Genomic DNA, 25,418 nt, shown 5'->3' with positions numbered 1-25,418 from the left:
GATGCTGTATGTTTAGGCCCTTAAACATGTGTCTAAAAAGCTTGAATTTTGTATGGAGGCTTTGGGCTGTTGCTTTAGCCCAGACTGTATGTACAATGTGTGTGTGTGTGTGTGTGTGTGTGTGTGTGTGTGTGTGTGTGTGTGTGTGTGTGTGTGTGTATGAGTATGTGTGTGTGTGCGTGTATGTATACACGTGTGTGTGTGCGTGTATGTGTGTGTGTATGTGTGCACACATGCATGTATATAGCTGTCAACTCTGCCTCAGCTTTATTAAGTTTCACTTGACACACTCTCCACTGTGTTAATTAATTTGTGTAAAGCAATGTCTAGGGATCAGGTTCTTTTTGGTTTGCTAGGTAGCAAAGTGGCTAACTTGCTAGATAATTTACTTCTGAACTGATTCACTTCCCTAAGTTAGCAAGTTAGCTTATGTGCTTTCTAGGTACCTTGTTAACTAGTTTGCTGAAATGTTGTTGAAGGGCTTAGCATGACATCTTTAACTTAATATTAAATGTTAGAAATGTTGCTAACTATTTAAGTCGCTAAGATATTTTGTGATGAAGAAATACTTTGATTACAGAATGCAGCTGATAGAAATGAAGTTACATATTTACTAATTGTGGACTATTACGGATATCTAACTAATGTTTAAGATCACATTCTTGTGTTCTGTTGTGTTCGCTCCGTGCAGTATGAGAGAGGAGATGTGCCCTAGCGTGGATGGGGTGTTGGTGGGGATTCTGTCCTGCTTACAGTCTCTAAGGCACATGCAGGTTTTCATCTACAGCGTAAGTGCACCCAAGGTGGTAATTCCCAGGTCGGCCATCTTAGTAGCTTCAAAAACTGAGCATGGGTATCAATGGTGACATACCATCCATTATATATACGGCCTGTGGTTTAACCACTGTGAGGATGTTTAAGGAGAGGTGTTGGGAGGTCTGGCTGGTGTGGGCATGTTAGGATTGTGTCTGTGTGCATCAGGGACCGGAAATTCCCAAAGCTTCCTCAACACACTGGAACATCTCTGGTACTTCACGTTTATAAACCCTGCCAGCTCTCCTAATGTGTTAACTAGCGAGTGCAGTTTATTAAACAGAGAGAGCAGCAGAAAAAGTGAGAGAGGGAGAAAGAGGGAGAGATATACAGAGAGGGAGAGAGGGAGGAGGGAGAGAAACAGGGAGAGAAAATGCGAGAGAGGGGGAGGAGGGAGAAAATGCGAGAGAGGGAGGAGACATGTTTAACTCCAAATGTGTGTTGGCTGGTTTTTGTGCATTAATCCTGTGCTGAGCTTTTGCTCTGCACTGTAAGCGGAAGTGCACATGTGCCAAAAGCTGTTTAATTCACCTTTAAAAGCTCCTTTTCCTAAAAGGTCTCAGCCCCGAGAGAGCCGAGCTGCGTGGCGAGCCATGTTTAACCAGATGCAACAGCAGCATTCCAGGAAGTGCTTTGCTGTTCTGTATTTACATTATTTTGTTTCTGGGTCTGGGGGAAAGTCACGCCGTCACTGCGGAAGGAAATATGAGGGAGAGAACGAGCAGGGATCGATATTTTATTTGAACATCTCCAGCGTCACCTGGTTCCAGATCACAGGGCGGGATGTTCATTTACTTGAGCCATGTGATACTCTGCCGTTAATTCCTGATAAGAAAGCAACCGTTGAACTGCCCCCTTTAATCTCTGACAGACACTTCAGAGTGATCAATAGTTGTCACTGTTTTTCCTTCCTCGGGAGGACCCAGATTGTTTACACTCCTGCCTCGTTTGCTCATTTTTTTTCGTTCTGCCCATTATTGTTCCAATTAGTCGCTCTGGAGACGGGAGGAGCTGGCGGGGCTTCTGACCACCTGCCATTTACATGGAGCCTTGGGTGGAGCAACCTTTGACACCAACTTATTACGGTCAAGGGGTATGAAAGCACAGCGGACCAGAGGATTAAGAGGTGTGCAAATGGTGGTAGCGAGAGAGAGAGAGAGCGTGTGAGAGAGAAAGTGACTGAGCGTTTGTGTGCGGGAGAGGGAGAGGAGAAGAGAAAGGGAGTGTGAGTGTGTGTGAGAGGGAGAGGGAGGGAGAGAGAGAGAGAGAGAGAGCGTGAGAGCGCAGCACGCAGGGGAAGTTAGCACTGCCTTTTGCACGCGTAAAGGAAGTAATGACAGTGTTGCTTGAGTCCTGAATTATTAAGCAGGTCCTGTTTCATTCAGTGTTCGCGCTGCGTGTTGGTGTGCAGCAGTAAAGGCGAGAGCAGCGCGGACTGCTGTGCTGGGCTTGTTTATTTCTTTGACAGCTGTATTAGTGCTGATAAGCAGCACCGGTGCTGATCCGGTACTCCGACACTCCAACGCGCAGCTGGAGAGAGACGCAACTGGACCAGCAGGACCAGGACGACCGAGACAGCAGGAGCAGCTCTCTCTCTCTCTCTCTCTCTCTCTCTCTCTCTCTCTCTCTCTCTCTCCCTCTGCCTTTCCCCCCCCCTCTCTTTTTCTTTCTGCTTTCTGGAGTTGAGATCTTGTGTGTCAGAGCGCACGCCGAGCACGGAGGAGAGCCTTCGTCTAGCGGAGGAGCAGTACTGACACTTCTCGTCCAAGCAAGAGTCGACCCGGCTGCCCACATGCCGATCGAATTTGTTTGCAAAATCAAGTTCGCCGAGGAGGATGAGAAGCAGAAAGACAAACAGGATGGGGACAAGAGGAGCCTGATCGTGGAGAAGCCCAGCCCCCCCGCCAAGGACCTGGCCGGCTTCGCCAGCTCCTGCTCTCTCCACGGGATCAACCACATCTTCGTGTCGGGCCGGCTGGGCGTGCGGCAGGCCCTGTGGGCGCTGGCCTTCCTGCTGGCGCTGGGACTGTTCCTGTATCAGGCGGCCAAGTCCGCCATCTCCTACCTGGAGCACCCGCACGTGACGGCGCTCAACGAGGAGGCCAGCGCCGAGATGGTCTTCCCCGCCGTCACCATCTGCAACATCAACCGCTTCCGCTTTTCCGCCCTGACCGACGCGGACATCTACCACCTGGCCAACCTCACGGGCCTGCCGCCCAAGAACAAGGAGGGCCACAAGGCCACGGATCTGGACTATCCTGCGCCGGACATGCAGGACATCTTTAACCGCACCGGACACCAGCTAGACGAGATGCTGAAGAGCTGTAACTTCAGTGGTCAGAACTGCTCTGCCGAGGACTTCACCGTCGTGAGTTCAGGGGGGTGGTGGTGGTGGTGGTGTGTGTGTGTGTGTGTGTGTGTGTGTGTGTGTGTGCGTGCGTGCGTGCGTGCGTATGTGTGTGTGTGTGTGTGTGTATGTGTTAGGAATCTTTGTGCAGAGTTATTTGAAGTTTTGTGAAGTTGAGTGGTGACTTCACGTCTTGACGGGGTCGCTGCTGGTCTGTTGGTAACTTCTCATTCTACACGCTTGTGCTTTAGCCACTGCGCACAAACACACTTGTGTAAGAGCCGTTGTGGAAATGCTGTTATGAGTTAGGGACCTGGAGTTAACAGTCTCACGGTCTGCACATGCGGTGCAGGAGAGAGGCAACACTGTGCTGCTGTTGTGTGGGTGTGTATCAGCTGGGTGTTGGGGACACATGATCGTTTGGAGTCCGTCGTGGTAATCCTGTGTGCAGGAGTCTGATCATGTCTGAGCTGGGATTCATAATTTGTTGGTGGGAATTTGAGCCTGTGATCACTTTCAAGAGAAAAACATACGATTGTTTACTTCTCCTGTGCTATTCTACCTGTGGAGGGCAAACACAGACACACACAGGGCAGCACTGTCATACTGTCATATTCTCTCTCTCTCTCTCTAACCATACTCATTCTCTCTTTCTCTCTCTCTCTCTCTCTCTCTCTCTCTCTGACTAATATTCCTCATTGTTAGATTTAATGTCTTACCACTGCATATATTAAATATTTTAAAATAGACATACATGACTTTTGCATTAGCTAGATTGACCTCAAGAAATAAAATAATTTATTACACAGTTGTTTTAGTCTAGTGTAGAAGGATTTCTCTCTTTCACTCTCACCCTCACTCTGTGTGGGTGTGCGTGCGTGTGTGTGTGTGTGTGGTAATACAGGGGTATCTCATAGTCTCTTGGTGTAGGTTGCTTCGATTTAGCAGTCCTCGGGGGTTAGAGCAGTGTGTGTGTGTTTGTGTGTGTTGTGTATGTGTGTGTGTGGTCAAACAGGGGTCTCTCATAGTCTCTTGGTGTAGGTAGCTTTGCTTTAGCAGTCCTGGCAGGTGTGTGTGTGTGTGTGTGTGTGTGTGTGTGTGTGTGTGTGTGTGTGTGTGTGTGTGTGTGTGTGTGTGTGTGTGTGTGTGTGTGTGTGTGTGTGTGCCTGCACAGAGACCCTGAGCTGTGTGTTCCAGAGAGCAGCCAACACTTTACTGCGCTGCACACAAAGGCTTTATGTCTCTGCACAGTTGTGTTATCTGACAATTCAAGCTGACAATAAGAATTACACATTGCCACCTAGAGGTTTCTGCAAAAAATGTTTGAGTGATTGATTGATTGATTGTGTTTGAAAACTCTTTAGCGTTTGGCCATGGTGCAGCTGCAATGTCCGAGTGGAGGGAACTTAAATAAGTTAAATTAGAGGCAGAACTCTCAGACGTGTGTTTGCTTGATTTTATTTTGCATGTATCGGAGAAGAGGAGTGAGAGTAGACTCTCCTGTCAGGCCCAGATCTGTGGGGTTTCAGGGACACGAGCCTCTTCTGTGTGGAGGAGCAAGTTCTCCAAACCTCTACGTTCTTCCTGCCTTCTCTGTGAGCTGCAACTGACTACCTGTCACTTAGATTTGTTATAGGCATCTTGGTGTCTTCACGCATGACTTGTCACTTCCTGCATCCTATGGGCAGAAAGTGTGTGTGTGTGTGTGTGTGTGTGTGTGTGTGTGTGTGGTGAGGGGGGGGGTAGGTTGTTGGGGGGTGGGCGGTTGGCTCTCTTCAAAAAATTTACAGGGGATATCAATAGAGCTTTGAACAGATGTTAAAATCTGCCTCACAGCTTTATGAATCTCATCACACACACACACACACACACACACACACACACACACACACACACACACACACACACACACAGAATCCCTCTTTCACCTTTACACTGATCACATTAACTCCACCTGGTGTCTGCGGGCAGCTCCAGGATATTCAGAGGGGCTGTTAGTACATCTCCACCTGACAGGAAACCTCACATGTCATCAGGGAGGATGGAGGTGTCGTGATCATACGCAGCACACGCACATCCTAGACGTATCGGCAGAGTTGGGGGAGGAGGGGCAGGGGGGGTAAGGGTGGAGGGGCAGGGGGGTAAGGGTGGAGGGGCAGGGGGGTAAGGGTGGAGGGGCAGGGGGGTATGGGAGGAGGGGCAGGGGGGTAAGGGTGGAGGGGCAGGGGGGTAAGGGAGGAGGGGCAGGGGGGTAAGGGTGGAGGGGCAGGGGGGTAAGGGAGGAGGGGCAGGGGGGTAAGGGTGGAGGGGCAGGGGGGTAAGGGTGGAGGGGCAGGGGGGTATGGGAGGAGGGGCAGGGGGGTAAGGGTGGAGGGGCAGGGGGGTAAGGGAGGAGGGGCAGGGGGGTAAGGGTGGAGGGGCAGGGGGGGTAAGGGAGGAGGGGCAGGGGGGTAAGGGAGGAGGGGCAGGGGGGTAAGGGTGGAGGGGCAGGGGGGGTAAGGGAGGAGGGGCAGGGGGGTAAGGGAGGAGGGGCAGGGGGGTAAGGGTGGAGGGGCAGGGGGGTAAGGGAGGAGGGGCAGGGGGGTATGGGAGGAGGGGCAGGGGGGTAAGGGTGGAGGGGCAGGGGGGTAATGGAGGAGGGGCAGGGGGGTAAGGGAGGAGGGGCAGGGGGGTAAGGGAGGAGGGGCAGGGGGGTAAGGGAGGAGGGGCAGGGGGGTAAGGGTGGAGGGGCAGGGGGGGTATGGGAGGAGGGGCAGGGGGGTAAGGGAGGAGGGGCAGAGGAGTATGGGAGGAGGGGCAGGGGGGTAAGGGAGGAGGGGCAGAGGGGTAAGGGTGGAGGGGCAGAGGGGTAAGGGTGGAGGGGCAGGGGTTAAGGGAGGAGTTTTTTCTATATTCACATATCAAAATAAATAATAATATTTTTTAGATTATTATCATTATTAGGAACGTGTGCATGTGTGTGTGTGTGTGTGTGTGTGTGTGTGTGTGTGTGTGTGTGTGTGTGTGTGTGTGTGTGTACATGCATACCAGGAGCAGAGCCTAGAGTTCATAACTAATTTATGTTTTGCATTCATATGCATTGTTTTGCATTCATGGGAAGGAAAACACTAACATTGGTTACAGATAATGTCTCCTGTGAATTATTCCTGGAAAACACATGTGTGTGTATGATTTAATGTCACAGCAATAATTGAGACTGTTTTCACCTTTATTTGCTTTTTTTTTGTCTCTGTGGGATATAATTAAAATGTTGCATCATTATTGATTCATGTTAATTACTCACAACAGAAATCATAACAAGAAAACTAAGACATAATCTAGTATAAACACCTGAATGTGTGTTCACCACCCCTGCAGAGCTGCTGATCTGAGCGGGTGAGGACGTAGCAGAGCCATGAGCTCCGTGTGTTTGGTCAGTGTGTTATCACACTGTGATCCCAGCAGATGCCCCCAGGCTGGGTTCTGAGGGTTAACAAAGTGACTCTGGAGTCCAGAGTCAAAGCAGAGCTACACTGGCACGGCTACAGAGCTCCTGACACGGGCCCCCCATCTGGGACACTGATGTCTGCCTTGAAGAAGTGAGGTGTTTTAATGGAGAATTGAAAACTTAAGAGTGTGAGCCCACCGAGATGGTGCCATGATCCGCAAAAAAATGATCTCCTCCAACAAGACCCAAACCTACGTCTCTGAGCAAACCTACGCCTCTGAGCAGTGTGTGTTTAACCGCGGGACTAATTACTACTAGCGGTTCTGTGGACTTGGTGGGGACGTCTCGGGGACGAGAGTGTGTGCGTGTTGGAGGCAGCAGGTGTTCCACGGTCTGTCTGCCTCTCGCTCCTCCTTGAGTCAGACGTTCCTTCGCGAGAGCTGCGTGCCAGACGTAGACTCACTCCCCCCCTGGAGGGGGCGGTGTCTGGTGCCCCCCCCCCCCCCCCCCCCCCACCCTCATATGGGGGGAGCGTGAAAGTGACTGCCTCTCCACACTTCCAGCCAAAACAGCATGTCAATTAGCCTCCCATTTCTGCTGCTGTTGGTTTCCACAGGTCATTGAGCAGCAGAGCTATTTATGTTCCTCACTGAGATCTACCTCAGAACATAAGCCCACCGCCACACCAGAGACATGCCACTCATCACCTCAGCTCAGAGCTCAGGTTTTAGCATCTGAGCTGAAATTCACAGTCTCATCACATAGGTGAACCTCTCAGTGTTACATCTGAGCTGAAATTCACAGTCTCATCACAGAGCTGAGACTGCTGGTGTCATGTCTGAGCAGGAATTCAGTCTCACCGGTCTCACCTCAGAGTTGTACCTCATGTTCTCACCTTGAAGATAAACCTGATGGTCTCTCTTTGAGGGTTCCACATTATTGCCCCCTGTTGCAAGTGTGAGTCACTACACTGAATGAGTTTGTCCTTAAACCACCACTGTGGAGAGGGAGACTGCTACAGAGTGAGTGTCAGGCCTCTTTGTGTACTAGAGTGTTTGAATATTAGTACCTTCTATGTGAGTAAATATTCAGATATTCAAATTAAATGACTGACCCATTCCACTAGGAATATAAAAAAAAAAACAATGCAGAAAAAAATCTTTTTATTTTTATAATTTTTTATACAATGGCAAGATGTTGTTGATCTGCTCTGTGGTCAGATGGTGTCTGCTTGATAACAGCTGAGAACAGCTTCATAATTTACCTTGGTTAAAAGACAAAAGTGGAATCTGAACCTTTTAAATGTACAGTACATAGAAGTGTTTTTGTCAACCTTAATGGGACTCCTTCATGGCAGACCTAATTTTGACCAAAGAGTAGCTGGATACTGTATACTGTTAACATATTCTTAACAATAATTGCATTATGTGAATATATTAACTGATATTTGCATTACAACATTACCCATGTATTTGTATTGATAACATAACACATATACAGTATATGTGTGTATATATATATATATATATATATATATATATATATATATATATATATATATATATATATATATATATATATATGCTGTAATATTCTGTGGGTGTTGAGTCTCCAGTCTCTTCTGACGCTCCCACATTTTTCTCTGTTTGACAGGCTGTCCAACAAGTTGTTGGAATTATTATGTTTGTTTGGGTGTGTGTGTGTGTGTGTGTGTGTGTGTAAAGGGGCATGCTTGTTTCATCATACAGTGATGGACTCTGCGCAGAAGATTGATAGTAAGCAGCTCTCTGGGTTTCCTCCCCCTCCTGGGTCGATAGTGCTCTCTGCCATCGTGGAGTTTCCCAGGCCATAAGCCTGGTGTGACTAATTATCTGGTGCCTGGGTTTGGCCTGCAGTGGCTGCTGTGTTTGTTAATGTTGAGAGCACTGGGTTCCAGCCCAGTTCTGCAGGCAGCTCAGTTTGTGTAAGCATGGTCTTTTCCACCTTGCTCTGTGCAGGTGTGTGTGTGTGTGTGTGTGTGTGTGTGTGTGTGTGTGTGTGTGTGTGTGTGTGTGTGTTTGAGCGAGAGCCGTGGTGGAGCGTGGGGGCATGTGTAGGTTTGCCCAGCTCTGCAGGCAAAGCTACGTCTGTATGCTGAGAATTGGAGACGTTCCTCCCGGATGACGTAGTGTGTCCCGTAGTGGAGGCTGTCCAGTGATGTCCCCTGCTGTCCACTGCTGTATCTTGTGCAGCGTCTGACTGAATCTCACATCCAGAGCAGCATGTGACAGCAGGACACCCTCCATGTCTCTCTTCTGTGAAAGGATGAATGGATCAGATGCCTCTCTCTCTCTCTCTCTCTCTCTCACACACACACACACACACACACTTTCTGTCTCTTTTAGAAGGTGCCAGTTAATAGCCAGGCTCGGTCCTCCTTGATGCTGTTTAATTACTCTACAATAAACAAGCACATGCTTAAATATCAAGTGCAGGTCTCTGTCTGCGTGGAAGTGTGAGTGTGGAGCGGGAGACTCACGGCTGTGGAACGTCTGTACTAGATCACAGTGTTAGTGTCATACACACCTGCTGATTACTGATGTTTGATCTTACATATTTAACTCGCCGGTGAGGAGGATGTGATAAGTCGGGTTAATTGTTGCTTCTGTCAGATACGCCTGACTTGGAAATAACATTCTTGATCTGAGCTCTGAACATCTGCACACCTGGAGACATGAACCAATACTAAATGAAACATTACTACATGAAACCATACTAAATGAAACATTACTACATGAACCCATACTAAATTAAACACTACTAAATGAAACATTACCACTTGAACCCATACTAAATGAAACATTACTACATGAAACCATACTAAATGAAACATTACTACATGAACCCATACTAAATGAAACACAACTAAATGAAACATTACCACTTGAACCCATACTAAATGAAACATTACTACATGAAACCATACTAAATGAAACATTACTACATGAACCCATACTAAATGAAACACTACTAAATGAAACATTACTACATGAACCCATACAAAATGAAACATTACTACATGAACCTATACTAAATTAAACACTACTAAATGAAACATTACTACATGAACCCATACTAAATGAAATACTACTAAATGAAACATTACTACATGAACCCATACTAAATGAAACATTACTACATGAACCCATACAAAATGAAACATTACCACATGAACCCATACTAAATGGAACACTACTAAATGCAGGGTTGCCAACTTTTCAAGATTGCTTGGAGTGAGATTTGAACCTGGAGGGGGGTGGCGAGTGTAAATTGTTGACGGGGGGGGGGGGGGGGTGGCGAACGTAAATTGTTACCAGGGCGGTGTAAAATGGACACAAATTAAGTATTATATCGCGATCGACCGATCGCCAGTGGTTGGCGGCAGAGTGAACTAGTAACTAATTGAATCATAGATGTGGATCAGAGGTAAATAAACTAGATTTTTTTTGGCGTGAGATATCGGAAGTGTGGCGTGAGAGCGTGTGAAGACGGTCAAATGCGTGTGTCTCACGCTCAATGCGTGAGAGTTGGCAACCCTGCTAAATGAAACATTACTACATGAACCCATACTAAATGAAACATTACTAAATGAAACATTAATACACGAACCCATACTAAATGAAACATTACTAAATCTGGATTTCATGCTTTTGAAAGACAGGTATCTTTATGCTGCACCATCAGCTTACGATGACTCTGAGTCTTTGGATAGGTTTCAAAGTCCTACCTAACACCTCAAACACCTAGCCTTGGATGAAGCAAAATGGCTGTATTCGTCCTTGAGAGCTGGTGATATAAGTGACACCCCCCCCCCCCCCCCCCCCCCACCGCCCCGCCCCCCCGCACGGCTCACAGCACGCGGCTTCACCACCGCAACTTCACCTTCTCCACAGCGCCATGGCTGCAGAGCTATTTGGGAGTTACCAGTTTAGTCTTCTGCTTTTTGAGACCTTTTGAGACCTTTTTGTTGTGCAGGATAATGTTGCTACTGTGACTGAATAGCTGAGGGCTTAGAGTCCGTCACCCTCATTTCGACTGGTGAGGTTGCGTAAGCTGGATTCTCCTTCAGGGCTTTGCTTTAGTTTCTGTTAGGACAGCGACCATAACGCAGGGTTTGCAGATGAAACCGGAGGAATCCCAATTCCAATTTCAAAAAAAACCTTTTGCCCCATTCTATTGCCCTGTTCTAGTTTGAAAACCTTTGTTGTTTTGTCTTTTCTTGGGTCACTGGAAGGAGACTTCATTTTCACATGCGTGGAACAGTTTGAATAATGATTACAAAAGGTCTGTAGTGCTTGAAAAGAGGTTCTGGGTACTAGATGCTTTCTTGTCTGTTGACGTACACCATCTTCTTCTGTTTGCTTGTGCTTTTTATTAGTTATCCTTTCCAGCATTTCAGCATTAGCTGTAGCATTAGCTGAGGCATTAATTGAAGCATTAGCTGTAGCATTAGCTGAAGCATTAATTGAAGCATTAGCTGTAGCATTAATTGAAGCATTAGCTGCAGAATTAGCTGAAGCATTAATTGAAGCATTAGCTGCAGAATTAGCTGCAGCGTTAGCTGAAGCATTAATTGAAGCATTAGCCACAGAATTAGCTGCAGCATTAGCTGAAGCATTAATTTAAGCATTAGCTGTAGCATTAGCTGCAGCATTAGCTGAAGCATTAGCTGAAGCATTAGCTGAAGCATTAATTGAAGCATTAGCTGTAGCATTAGCTGCAGCATTAGCTGAAGCATTAATTGAAGCATTAGCTGAAATAGCATTAGCTGCAGCATTAGCGTGTCCGCCGTCTGTTGTCCCACCCTGGTTTCAGCATGACCGGGCGCTGCAGATGTTGGCTCCCTTCGCCACAGATAGGTGTGTGCCACATCTCAGAATCATTCATCTCAAGGTTTTGCCGACGTTGACAAACCACTCGACCTTCAGATGCAGTGAAATGCCACCTAATTCATCAAGGCCTGCTCGCTCCGTCTCTCTCTGCAGCGCACGAGCCCGTCTCACTTACGCAGGTCCTGAAGAACACATTACACCCTAATGAAGCCACTAAAAAAGGCAAAATTATTTTGCATCACATTCCAGAATGAAATGCAGGATCTATTTATTCAAGAGTCGCCTCTTTTTTTCTGGTGAATGAAAAATTCATGAATGCAATTGTACATTGAGCTCTTGGATGGTGTCGAATTTTTTCTCTGGCAATTTACTGCAACAGTTCAAGGAGGAAGGGGAGGGATCCTGGCTCTGATCACATGACCTCTCCATCCAGAAGCCAGTCAACCTAAGCAAGATTATGTTATGTATTACTAATCATTTGAATGACTACATGATCAGAATGTTCACTGTTATGTCTGTTAGCACTGGATCGGGCCAGACAGAAAGGTTTTGTTTGTGTGGTTTTCCCAATCAAGTCACTGGGATTAACATTCACATTAATCTCAGTTATTCCCTAATTTCGAGACCTTAATTGGATGATGATGATTCGTTATCTTTCTTTACCGTAATACTGACATGCTGTAAAATGGTTTGAATTCTCTACCCTAGAACGAAATACGAGTTCCAAGCAGTGGCGGATGCAGCCGGCAGTTTTTGGACGGGCCAAAGTGTAATTGGGGTGGGCAAGCACGAAGGAAAGTTGTTGGGGGGGGGGGGGGGGGGGATGGGGGCAAACGAAAGTTGTTCGGGGTGGGCGGGGTGTATGGTCATTAAATGACTTGTGCACTACACGCCATCCTGCAGCAATTATAGTTTATTTTCATTAATTTTCATACAGAAAACTGTATTCTGAGCTTGTGATTAGGTGGGCCCAGCTGCCAATCAGGGTGGGCCTTGCCCACCCAGGCCCGCCCGTAGATCCGCCCCTGGTTCCAAGTCTTCCATGTAAATACCCAGCAGAGTCGCCTCCTGCCAGTGAGGGTCCTGCTGGCTGTGATGGAGCTGTGTGTGTCCAGCTCACCCTCTCTGAGCGCTGTCCATGGTGCTGGACATGAAACACAGTTTCTCACAGCCCACATCAGCACTGGAGTGTGTACAAGTGGTCCACTCGTTAATTAGAACTAAACATTTAACATTTACCAGCATTGAACATTTCAGAGCTACTTTCCCTAATATATGATCATATGCTAAAGTTAAATATTTCATTTTATGTTAGGCAATATATGTACTTCAGTGCTTTTCTAGTCCTGTTATGACGTTTTATACTTACACGCCCAGCACAGCCTGTCCTGTAGAGGTACTGACACATGGGTTTTTACAACCAGGCCAGAGTCTCAGAACCCCATCAATCTGAAGTCATCAGAGACGGACGCAGGGTGCCGGACGGCGTGTTAGAACACCAGGCTGCTTTGCTGTCCTTAGTAGATGTAAAAAGATTACAAAGTACAATATTAGTGCTCAGTCAAGTGCTTCTGAAGTGCCCATGAGTGTATGTGCCATATGATGACAGGTTATGATGGCGTAGGCATCTTGTCTTTGAGCCAAGATTTCCTCCAGCCATGAAATAACCCAGAAACTGTCCTCAGATCAGTGTGGATGTCTGATGTGGGTGTGTGGTGTTTGATGTAATATACTGTGTTGTTCATAAACAGATCCAAAGGCCATTCTACAGGCAGGAGGTTGGTCCGTGTCCCTGACAGACCCTGTTAGACTGTGGCCCATTCTCTAGCCTGTCCTCTCTAAATAACACCCCGCACAGAGCTGCGACCTTTTTGTTTTTTCCTGATCGATCTTTGACTTTCTGGACGTATATACAAGGTTAACAATTTATCCGTCCCTGGCAGGGAATCTGACCACTCTCAATCACTGTACTGCCTTCTCAGACGATGCATGCCTCGATGATTAATCCTGTTTGTCCTGATGTATGCTAATGAGAAAGTTGTGTGGATTTGATTGTCAATATCTTGAAATATTGCCCTGCTCCCTAAATGCTTGTGCCGTTCAATAACCTATTAAAGTTGAATCACAGATAAGTTGGCGCGCATCAGGAAAGCAATCTGAAATTTGTGCTGACATTGATCCAGCAGGAAGAGGAGCTGATGCCTGCGATTAACACTGGCGTCCCGAGAGAGCGGTGTCAGCCTGGTAATGGCAGCATCTCACCCGGGCTTCCCCTCCCAGAATATAAACACAGCCTTATTTATGAGACCTGAGGACCAGAAAGAAAAACACCACAGAGGCTGGCCGCCCCCTTCAGGACCGCCCCCCCCAGGACTCCCCAACAGAGCACCCCCCCCCACACACACACACACACACACACACACTGCCCCTCTCAGGACATCACCCCCCCTCAGATCCCCCCCAGAACCACCCCCCCCCCCCCCCCCCCCCCCCCCCGGACTGTCTCTTCCTCCTCCTCCTCCTCTACTCTTCCTCCTCCTCCTCCTCTTCCTCCTTCTCCAGCACCACTGTGACTGTTTGTTTTGGGTTGTTTTGTTGTTGCTACTGTTCTTGTTTTCACCTCCTTGTTTACCAAATTGGACATATGCTCCATTTTATGATTACACTATTTGCATCCTTGACACTTGACATTTATATACCACATTTATATCAAATATACCACATTTAGATGTATTTTTCCACATGTTTGGTGCATAGCTGTGCATAGCTGTTTTCTGATGTCATCCACGAGGGTGCAGAAATGCTATCTCGTTTTGAATTCGTGATCTCTTCCATTTCATCAGACAGTGTCTGATCAGCGAGACGTTTGGAAGAACTGCAGTCAGGCGTCAGACGGCCTCTCCGCGTCCGCCCGTGTGCGGGAGATAACGTGGCTCACAGCGTAGCTACCACGTCCTGCTTAGGAAGAAATGTCAGAGCTTTTCTCTCATAGATCACGCCAGCCTGTTCCTCTCTGCACTGCTACTTGTTCTCTATGACCTTCACGGCCCGTCTTCTGAACAATTATGTAGTAATTTGCATTCGGGTTCTATTCAGAGTCTCTTTGGACCGGAGGGCAGCGTCTTTGGGGCTTTATCATCTTCCCTCTTTCTCCTCTTTTTGTTCTAAACTCTCTCTGAGCTTGTGGGGATCGTTTTGAGAGGGGGAGGCAGGTATTTCACCATGAGCAGGACACACTGTTGTATCGCACATGTTCAGCGTGAGCGGGACACACTGTTGTATCGCACAGGTTGAGCGTGAGCGGGACACCGTCCTGCACTGATTCTCCATCTGTTAAACTCCCGTCCCGAGTCCCAGATCTGATTCAGGAACATTCCCAACGTCAGTGTGCGGCTCTCTCCCGCTGGTGTGCGCGTGCGGCGGGTGATCGGGTGCAGCTGCTCACCACACAGCTGCAGGCGTGTCAGGACTGAGCAGCCTGTCCCAGCCCTCCAGACCCCACACGCTGACACACTTCAGCTCGCCTGACTGGCCTCATCGGGAAACTTGCCCTTGACGAGTTGAGTTAGACGTGTAAGAGCAGGACAAACTCTAGGATTTGACGAGTTGAGTTTGACATGTTAGAGAAGGACAAACTCCAGGATTTGACAAGTTGAGTTAGACGTGTTAAAGCAGGACAAACACCAGGATTTGATGAGTTGAGTTAGACGTGTTAGAGCAGGACAAATTCCAGGATTTGACAAGTTGAGTTAGATGTGTTAGAGCAGGACAAACTCTAGGATTTGACAAGTTGAGTTAGACATGTTAGAGCAGGACAAAATTTAGGATTTCACAAGATGAGTTAGACGTGTTAAAGCAGGACAAACTCCAGGATTTGACGAGTTGAATTAGAAGTGTTAGAGCAGGACAAACTCTAGGATTTGACGAGTTGATTTAGACGTGTTAGAGCAGGACAAACTCTAGGATTTGATGAGTTGAGTTAGACGTGTTAGAGCAGGACAAACTTCAAGATTTCACAAGCTGAGTTAGACGTATTAAAGCAGGACAAACTCCAGGATTTGACAAGTTGAGTTAGATGTGTTAGAGCAGGACAAACTCTAGGATTTGACAAGTTGAGTTAGACATGTTAAAGCAGGACAAACTTCAAGATTTCACAAGCTGAGTTAGACGTATTAAAGCAGGACAAACTCCAGGATTTGATGAGTTGAGTTAGACGTGCTAGAGCAGGACAAACTCCAGGATTTGACGAGTTGAGTTAGACGTGTTAGAGCAGGACAAACTCCAGGATTTGACGAGTTGAGTTAGACTTGTTAGAGCAGGACAAACTCTAGGATTTGATGAGTTGAGTTAGACGTGTTAGAGCAGGACAAACTCTAGGATTTGACGAGTTGAGTTAGACATGTTAAAGCAGGACAAACTCTAGGATTTGACGAGTTGAGTTAGACGTGTTAGAGCAGGACAAACTCTAGGATTTCACAAGATAAGTTAGACGTGTTAAAGCAGGACAAACTCCAGGATTTGACGAGTTGAGTTAGACGTGTTAGAGCAGGACAAACTCTAGGATTTGACGAGTTGATTTAGACGTGTTAGAGCAGGACAAACTCCAGGATTTGATGAGTTGAGTTAGACGTGTTAGAGCAGGACAAACTCCAGGATTTGACGAGTTGAGTTAGACTTGTTAGAGCAGGACAAACTCTAGGATTTGATGAGTTGAGTTAGACGTGTTAGAGCAGGACAAACTCTAGGATTTGACGAGTTGAGTTAGACGTGTTAGAGCAGGACAAACTCTAGGATTTGACAAGTTGAGTTAGACGTGTTAGAGCAGGACAAACTCCAGGATTTGATGAGTTGAGTTAGACGTGTTAGAGCAGGACAAACTCCAGGATTTGACGAGTTGAGTTAGACTTGTTAGAGCAGGACAAACTCTAGGATTTGATGAGTTGAGTTAGACGTGTTAGAGCAGGACAAACTCTAGGATTTGACGAGTTGAGTTAGACATGTTAAAGCAGGACAAACTATAGGATTTGACGAGTTGAGTTAGACGTGTTAGAGCAGGACAAACTCCAGGATTTGACGAGTTGAGTTAGACGTGTTAGAGCAGGACAAACTTTAGGATTTGTCGAGTTGAGTTAGATGTGTTAGAGCAGGACAAACTCTAGGATTTCACAAGATAAGTTAGACGTGTTAAAGCAGGACAAACTCCAGGATTTGACGAGTTGAGTTAGACGTGTTAGAGCAGGACAAACTCTAGGATTTGACGAGTTGATTTAGATGTGTTAGAGCAGGACAAACTCTAGGATTTGACGAGTTGAGTTAGACGTGTTAGAGCAGGACAAACTCCAGGATTTGACGAGTTGAGTTAGACGTGTCAGAGCAGGACAAACTCCAGGATTTGACGAGTTGAGTTAGACGTGTTAGAGCAGGACAAACTCTAGGATTTGACGAGTTGAGTTAGACGTGTTAGAGCAGGACAAACTCCAGGATTTGACGAGTTGAGTTAGACGTGTTAGAGCAGGACAAACTCTAGGATTTGACGAGTTGAGTTAGACGTGTTAAAGCAGGACAAACTCCAGGATTTGACGAGTTGAGTTAGACGTGTTAGAGCAGGACAAACTCTAGGATTTGGACTTGGACCTGGAGCCACTGATCTGAGCCCATTCTGTTAAAGCCCTCACAGGCTTTGTTCCACCTAGCCAGCATCACCTGACCCACAACGGACCTGTTATCAGACACTGCAGGACCTAAACTACCTGGATGAGGTATGTTGACAGTAAGAAAACATGATGTGACTCAGGGATTATCAGACATGTTTGAATGCAGAGAAGCATTTAGCTCACGCTGTTGACACAGATGATGCTGCAGTGTACTGCGTTATTAGACGTGTGTTACTGGGCCTTGGAGGTGTTTTACTGGGAAGTGGAGGTGTGTAAATGCAGAGCTAGTTTGGTTTGTCTTATTTGTTTAGTGTTGATTTGTCTTTTCCATGAAGACCTGAATGAAATAGGTGAGATGGATCTGAAAGGCTGTAGATTAACCACACACTAAAATATGCAATACAGCAGCTCTCTCTCTCCATCTCTCTCTCTCCATACATCTCTTATTTTTCTCTCTCTCTATCCCTGCCTCTCTCTCCATCTCTCCCACTCTCTCTCTCCATCTCTCTCTATCCCTCCATACTCTTCTTCCATCTGTCTATCTAACATCTGACTGTCTGGCTTTGAATATGCTTGTGCTGTTTGTAAGAGCTCAACTCCCCCTCTGTAGACTGAAAAGATACATGGATGTTGCATAAATAAAAGAGTTTACAACCCAAACAGTGGAATAGGTCACCCAGGATTAGCATATCATTACTAGAGCAGTGTGTGGAATTGAAGACACAAAGGTGTGAAATATGGGCCAGAATGGGAATGTTCCTTGTTGTCCTGCCTGGAATTTAGAAGAAGCCATACAGACATTCAACTGTGAATGAAACCACTTCTGTCTGCTGCTGCAGGAGTGGCAGAACACACGTTTGTGTTTGTGTGTGTGTCATCAAGCTCCTCCAAACAGAGTGAGTTTAGTACCATTAACACGAACCCCTCCTCACCCCCTCCCTCCATCAGCAGAATGTTCCACAGGTTAGGACTGCAGGTAAATACCCCTGTATGTAAGAGAGAGAGAGAGAAAAGAGAGAGAGGAGGAGGGCAGGAGAGGAGAGAGAAAGAAAGAGAGAGAGAGAGACAGAGAAAGGGAGGGAGAGAGATAGAGGGAGAGAGAGAGAAAGAAATGGAGGGATAGAGAGAGAGAGAGTGCAGGGAGGTTGTTTGAATAGACTGAAGCAGAGGGCAGCCTGCCTAGCGAGGTCAGTTGGAGACTGGACCAGGAAGGCTGGGTGGAGCTGGGTGGAGTCAGCCCTCTGTGGAACTGGGTGGAGTCAGCCCTCTGCCCCCTGCTGTTGGGGCCTCAGCACTTTGCGTATCGTGTGATCGGTCAATGCACTGTGCATGCTCATCAGAGCTGCAGGGGTCAGGGGTCACATCACCAAGCAGGTCATCATCAGGAACCAAGTCTTTCAGCACTCAGTATTCAGGTCTCTCGTCATCTCTCTCTCATCTCTCTCTCTCTCTCTCTCTCTCTCTCTCTCTCTCTCTCTCTCGCTATGTCTCTCTCTCTTTTTTCTTTTGTTTTTGTTGAAGTGGACATGGAACATTCTGTGAGCATTTCATCCTCTTTCTAGTTGTCTAGTTAAATCCCACACACTCTCTGACTCGATCCCAGTTTGATCCAGTTTGATCTCTCTCTCTTTCTCTCTTTCTCTCTCTCCCTCTCTCTCTCTCTCACTATATATATATATATATATATATATTTGTTTCTCAGCTTCCTCAGGTTGTTATGAGATATGTACATCATACAGTGAGTGTCATCACCCTCTCTCCTTCTCCCATCTCAGTTCCCAGTGGGGGACACAGGGCAGGGACGGAGTGTAATGGTGTCTCTGGGAGTGTAATGGTGTCTCTGAAACCCCCAGCACCACTTCAATTTAACACCAATAAAACAACTCAACTTTGCCGTGTCTGCTGGTGAACCGGCTCTCATTGTCCACAGATGCCGTCCGTCACACGGCCATGTGGAATATGGATGTGGAAGCTTCAACCGCTTCAGTTTGGAAGCTCTGTGTGCTGCTGTCTCTCAGATCTGTGTGATGCTCTGGTGTGCAGTGTGGGGGCAGGTTGGTGCATCTCCACATTGCAGTGGTGCACCATTGGCTGGGTGGCTAGGGGAGGTGGTCTTTTTTCAATGCATGCGTGCTCCCCGTCCTGCAGGAGGAGGTGAAGGAGGCGCATGCACCTCGCTCTGGGTAGCGTGCGGCACGGTTCAGGCAGTCCCATCACGCCCCCAGCACACAGACCTTTTCATCACCCGCCTCAGAGACAGTGAGAGCTCTGCTTTACTCCGGAGCTTTTATCTGCACTGGGGTCTGTCTGCAGAGTGGAGCTGGGGTCCCCTGCTCTCCACACACAGTTAATCTCTCTGATTAGCTCAGATGCAGGTACTGTCAGGTCTGGATGGAGCAAACCAGCCCTCCAGTTTGAGGGTGGGGTTGTGAGAGGGTATAAGGAGGCTTGTGGAGTTGGGGTGGGGTGGGGTGGAGGGATCGGAGGAACGGGTGGGGTTAGGCAGAGGGAGGTGAGAGGGAGGTGAGAAGTGTGGATGTGGGGGAGGGAGGGGTTAGGGGGTGTGAGTAGGCAGAGGGAGGGGCTTAGAGGTATGGGTAGGAAGAAGGAGGGGCTTAGGGATGTGGGTAGATGGAGGGGTTAGGGGGTGTGGGTAGAGAGAGAGAGGGGTTAGGGGATGTGTAAAAATAAATGTGCCATATTTTGTCAATTGTGATTTTTACACCGCAATCGAAATTTGTCATCCGCTTTTAACCCATCTGTGCAGTTAACACACACACACACACAACAGTGATTACTAGGGGGTTGTGGTGCACACATGCCCAGAGCGGTGGGCAGCCCTAGCCCGGCGCCCGGGGAGCAGGTGGGGTTAGGTGCCTTGCTCAAGGGCACATCAGTCATGGCCTCAGGTCTGGGAATCGAACCCACGACCCTCCGGTCACAAGACCAGTTCCCTACCATCAGGCCATGACTGTCCCATGTGGCTAGGCAGAAGGAGGGGTTAAGGGATGTGGGAGGAGACAGGGAGGGGTTAGGGAGTGAGAGGAGAGAGGGAGGGGTGTGGAGAGAGGGAGAGATTAGGGGGTGTGGGTAGGCAGAGGGAGAGGTTAGGGGGCGTAGGTGGAGAGAGGGAGGGGTTAGGGAGTGTGGGTAGGCAGAAGGAGGGGTTAGGGGGTGTGGGTAGGCAGAGGGAGAGGTTAGGGGGCGTAGGTGGAGAGAGGGAGGGGTTAGGGAGTGTGGGTAGGCAGAAGGAGGGGTTAGGGGGTGTGGGTAGGCAGAAGGAGGGGTTAGGGGGTGTGGGTAGGCAGAGGGAGAGGTTAGGGAGTGTGGGAGGAGAGAGGGAGGGGTGTGGAGAGAGGGAGGGGTTAGGGAGTGTGGGTTTGTCAGTGGAGAGGATTAATCAGTGGCCTCTGAGGAACTAGGCGCTGCATTCTCTCCTTTTGCTGCAGACGCTTTGATCAAGCCCTTACGTGATTAGAGCCAGACCCTAACATGGCAGGCTCAAGAAGAGAAGTCTGGAGAGAAAAAAAGGGGAAAGGTTGGTGTGGTGCACCATGGGAAGGGAGGAAGGACGCTGGAATGAATCCAGAGCTGACGCTCCACCTTCACATGCGTCTGGTGGGTAATAAAGATTTCATGTATTCATTTTACCCAGGCAAAAAAATTGTAATCTATAATGACCTGACATTTCTTCTTTAAAACTAGCCAGAAGTCTCATGGTGTGAATGTAAAGTAGAATGTAACGTCCCATCTGACTCTGAACGAGACCTGAACACGCGCTGGGCTCCGTGCACCTGCGGTGGGCTCATGTTCATTGTGATCTCTCAGAGCTTGGAGACCAGGCCCAGCCAGTGGTCCAGCCTCCTGATTGGAGCTCCTCAGTCTGTGTTTGAGTTGCATCATCTTCCTCCCCCTGTGAGTACGTGTGTGCTGTCTCTCGGCTCCGCCCCTAATCGCCGCTGTGATAAGGCCCGCCCTCTTGGGACCTCACTGCTCTGTGAGTACGTGTGTGCTGTCTCTCGGCTCCGCCCCTAATCGCCGCTGTGATAAGGCCCGCCCTCTTGGGACCTCACTGCTCTGTGAGTACGTGTGTGCTGTCTCTCGGCTCCGCCCCTAATCGCCGCTGTGATAAGGCCCGCCCTCTTGGGACCTCACTGCTCTGTGAGTACGTGTGTGCTGTCTCTCGGCTCCGCCCCTAATCGCCGCTGTGATAAGGCCCGCCCTCTTGGGACCTCACTGCTCTGTGCACCCCTGACTCCTCATTAAGCCTCTCGATCTTTAATGGGCAGTGACACAGAGATCTGTTTCCTCCACACGTTTCCCATACGTCTGTGATGCCTCTCCGCACATTAGGCCATAGGTTCTGGGGCCTTTGTGCTTTTAGTATGGTGTTTGTTTGTTGGTTTGTTTAGATGAAGGGAATGAGGAGAAAGATTCTTGGAATATTATTTTGTTACTTGCTAGATTTCTCACTGTGAGTAGAATACTTGCTTTGATTGATTTTTTTGTCTGACATTTGCCAGATTATTTTTTAAAGTCCATATTCATAACTTGGCCCACTTAATAAAACACTGTGGTAATGGATATTTTTATATCCATCTTTTATAGGGCCAAATTTAGCTTTGCACAAGATTCAAGCGGACCAGCGGTGGAATGTATGAGAACTGCTCTGTGCAATTAAAAAAGCTGATGTTCCTCAAGTGATTCTCAGGCACAAGCCGAGCATTTAGGACACGAAGAACCTGCCTGTTGAACTGATGAAAGTTTGGATGTCCACATGCCCCATATGCTGGTCTGGCCAGCAGTGTACACATACGCTGGTGAGCTGGATCCCTTATTGATGCACTGCACAAAAACCCTTTCAGTAAATGAACAGCTACTCCATATCTTTATTTCTTCACCCCACCATTTTTTTATTTGATTGCTTGAGATTGATTTTTTTTTTGCAAAACTAGTTTAAAGGATGGATGGAGTTAGATGAGACCATAGTGTTGAAGTACGCAAATGCTCAGCTCAGATGGGCAAACCCATCTGCTAGGACCATGAAGCCAACCAAGAAATCTCTAGACAGAGCATGGGCTGTCTGTTCTGGATAAGGCCTACTAATGTGATCCGTTTGAGTCCTGCTGGATTCCATCTGTTGGAGAGCTTACATGAAGCATCATAAGAAGAGTGTCTGGGTGTAAAATTGATCTAATGTGAGTGTGTGCAGAACCAGCACGGTTGTGCCCTTAATGCGGGTTCGGATCGCTCACTCCACTGACACGTTTTTTTCCATCAGGCAGGTTCCTGGCTGAACAGTCATGCGGTTGGAATGCTGTGCCAGGTTTGAACTGTGAGAGGAAATGCCAGCCAGTTCTGCACTTACGTTGGCACCTGCTTCGTGTCATGTCAAATCAAAACTCCAGGGGGCGGTATTGTGATGGGGGGGGGGGGGGGGTGGCTCGATGCAGTAGTGAGCACTGGGAAGGGAGCAGGAACCTCACACGCTGGGCAAGTCGCAGTCCCATCTCCCCCTACAGGAGAACACTTCAACTGTTCTGCCCCAGCACATACTCAGCATGGTGAGCGTCACAACCAAGCACCGACACTCTGGTGGCCAGCCAGGTGCAGCGTCTCTGTTTGACCTGTCTGTCTGACCTGTCTGTCTGACCTGTCTGTCTGACCTGTCTATCTGACCTGGCTGATTATTTGCGTAGTGTCTCCCTGCAGGTATTCCTTCCTGAGCTGCTCCCAAAATGTCGTTCTTCTCCCCGACATCCTTGCGTGACCAAACTGAGTTGTGATTTCATAGCCTGCCATGTTGCATCCTTACAGGCAGCTCAGGGAGTCTTACAGGCAGCTCACAGAATCTTACAGGCAGCTCACGGAGTCTTACAGGCAGCTCATAGAGTCCTGCAGGCAGCTCACGGAGTCTTACAGGCAGCTCACAGAGTCTTATAGGCACGTCTTTCCTCTCCATCTCCCAACCCATCTCATCCACCCGCAGGGAAAGGCATTAGTGATTCAAAGCTCTGCCTGGGGCTGCGGTGGTTATGCTAGTGTCCAGGGTGATGAAGGCTCACATTTGTATCCTGTCACCACACTGTCGGTTACTTCCTTCCTTATGCTGCGGTTCTCTTGGCCTCTCCCCTCCGATCCATCGTACCACGGCAGACGTCCAGACTAGGGCTGCAAATAATGAAAGCTGCCCAATACAAGTGAAGCACAAGCCCCTCTTATCAGTGTGAACGTCTATCAAGTGTGAACCTCTATCAGTGTGAACCCCTCTATCAGTGTGAACCCCTCTATCAGTGTGAATCCCTCTCAGTGTGAACCCCTCTATCAGTGTGAATCCCTCTCAGTGTGAACCCCTCTATCAGCGCAAAACTCTATCAGTGTGAACCCCTCTATCAGTGTGAACACCTCTATCAGTGTGAACCTCTATCAGTGTGAATCCCTCTCTCAGTGTGAACACATCTATCAGTATGAACCCCTCTATCAGTGTGAACCCCTCTATCAGTGTGAACCCCTCTATCAGCGCAAACCTCTATCAATGTGAACCCCTCTATCAGTGCAATCCTCTATCAGTGTAAACCCCTCTATCAGCGCAAACCTCTATCAGTGTGAACCCCTCTATCAGTGTGAACACCTCTATTAGTGTGAACCCCTCTATCAGCACAAAACTATCAGTGTGAACCCCTCTATTAGTGCGAACCACTCTGTCTGTGTGAACCTCTATCAGTGTGAACACCTCTATTAGTGTGAACCCCTATCAGTGTGAACGCTTCTATCAGTGTGAACCCCTCTATTAGTATGAACCCCTCTATCAGCGTGAACCCCTCTATCAGTGCAAACCTCTATCAGTGTGAACCCCTCTATTAGTGTGAACCCCTCTATCAGCGCAAACCTTTATCAGTGTGAACCCCTCTATCAGTGCAAACCTCTCAGTGTGAACACCTTTATTAGTGTGAACCCCTCTATCAGCGCAAAACTCTATCAGTGTGAACCCCTCTGTCTGTGTAAACCTCTATCAGTGTGAACACCTCTATTAGTGTGAACCCCTCTATCAGTGTGAACACCTCTATCAGTGTGAACCCCTCGATCAGTGTGAACACATTTATTAGTGTGAACCCCTCTATCAGCACAAAACTATCAGTGTGAACCCCTCTGTCTGTGTGAACCTCTATCAGTGAACACCTCTATTAGTGTGAACCCCTCTATCAGTGTGAACACCTCTATCAGTGTAAACCCCTCTATCAGTGTGAACACCTTTATTAGTGTGAATCCCTCTATCAGCGCAAACCTATATCAGTGTGAACCCCTCCCTCAGTGTGAACCCCTCTATCGTTGTGAATCCCTCTAGGGTTAGTCTATCATTGTGAATCCCTCTAGAGTTAGGATCTGTCATTGTGAACCGCTCTAGGTTTAGGGTCTATCAATGTGAACCCCTCTAGGGTTAGGGTCTATCATTGTGAACCCCTTTAGGGTTAGGGTCTTTCTTTGTCAACCCCTCTAGGATTAGGGTCTATCATTGTGAACCCCTATAGGGTTAGGGTCTATCATTGTCAAACCCTTTAGGGTTAGGGTCTATCATTGTGAACCTCTCTAGGGTTAGGGTCTATCATTGTGAACCGCTCTAGGGTTAGGGTCTATCATTGTGAACCGCTCTAGGGTTAGGGTCTATCTGTGTGAACCGCTCTAGAGTTAGGGTCTATCATTGTGAACCGCTCTAGGGTTAGGGTCTATCATTGTGAACCGCTCTAGGGTTAGGGTTTATCTGGTTAACCCCTCTAGGGTCTGTTAGTGTTTCATTCCATTCTGCTGCCTCCATTCATTGATCTGGCAGTGCAGGCGGAAGTCAGTACGGAAGAGGAGAGCATGGATTTGGCCCTAAAGGACTTTTTGCCCTAAAGGACTTTACACCCCAGCATTAGACTTGCACATCATTGTATGGGATCGATGATCCTAATTAGCACATCTAAAGTGGCCACAGTAGAAATCAGATCATGAGATTATATTTTTCAGCCTCTCTGATCAATGGGTTGTTTGAAGTGTCGTCTTATTAACACTGCAGTAGCTCTCGCTCAGCAACTTGCTAATGATGCGGCTCCCAGAGGGCCGTGAAGTCTTCCCCAGTGAGCTCGTTTTCCTGTGCCTTCACTTTCACTCCCACAATGCTGTGGGATCTTGGACTTTTATTATTTATTTATCAGTTCAGCTCGTTTTGTAGACCAGTGTGTTGTTTTTAGACAAAAATATGGTTTAAAAGAAAACTTTTCTTGTCGTTTTCATGGGCATAGACTGAACTCAAACTCACACGCACG

General features: G+C 47.8%; 1 protein-coding gene across 7 annotated transcripts in view; it reads left to right on the top strand.

Moving 5' to 3' along the window:
- The first annotated feature begins 1,754 nt into the window (after positions 1–1,754).
- The window catches only part of asic4a (acid-sensing (proton-gated) ion channel family member 4a), an 86,103-nt gene continuing 62,439 nt past the window's right edge, over positions 1,755–25,418 (top strand). For 5 of the 7 annotated variants that reach the window (XR_013130381.1, XR_013130379.1, XR_013130378.1 and 2 more), the window contains exon 1: positions 1,764–3,181. Coding sequence is in view for 3 of the 7 variants with exons in the window: in XM_077002156.1 (XP_076858271.1) it covers positions 2,606–3,181 (576 nt within the window). In the remaining 4 variants the exon portion in view is untranslated. Of the gene's footprint in view, positions 3,182–25,418 lie in introns of all 7 variants that reach the window. The other 2 variants (XM_077002158.1, XM_077002157.1) reach the window with 2 other exon arrangements.

The sequence above is a fragment of the Brachyhypopomus gauderio genome, chromosome 4, assembly GCF_052324685.1.
Source record: "Brachyhypopomus gauderio isolate BG-103 chromosome 4, BGAUD_0.2, whole genome shotgun sequence".
NCBI lineage: Eukaryota > Metazoa > Chordata > Actinopteri > Gymnotiformes > Hypopomidae > Brachyhypopomus > Brachyhypopomus gauderio.
The sequence above is the reverse complement of the archived record's forward strand: the minus strand, read 5'-3'. Positions and strand labels throughout refer to the sequence as shown.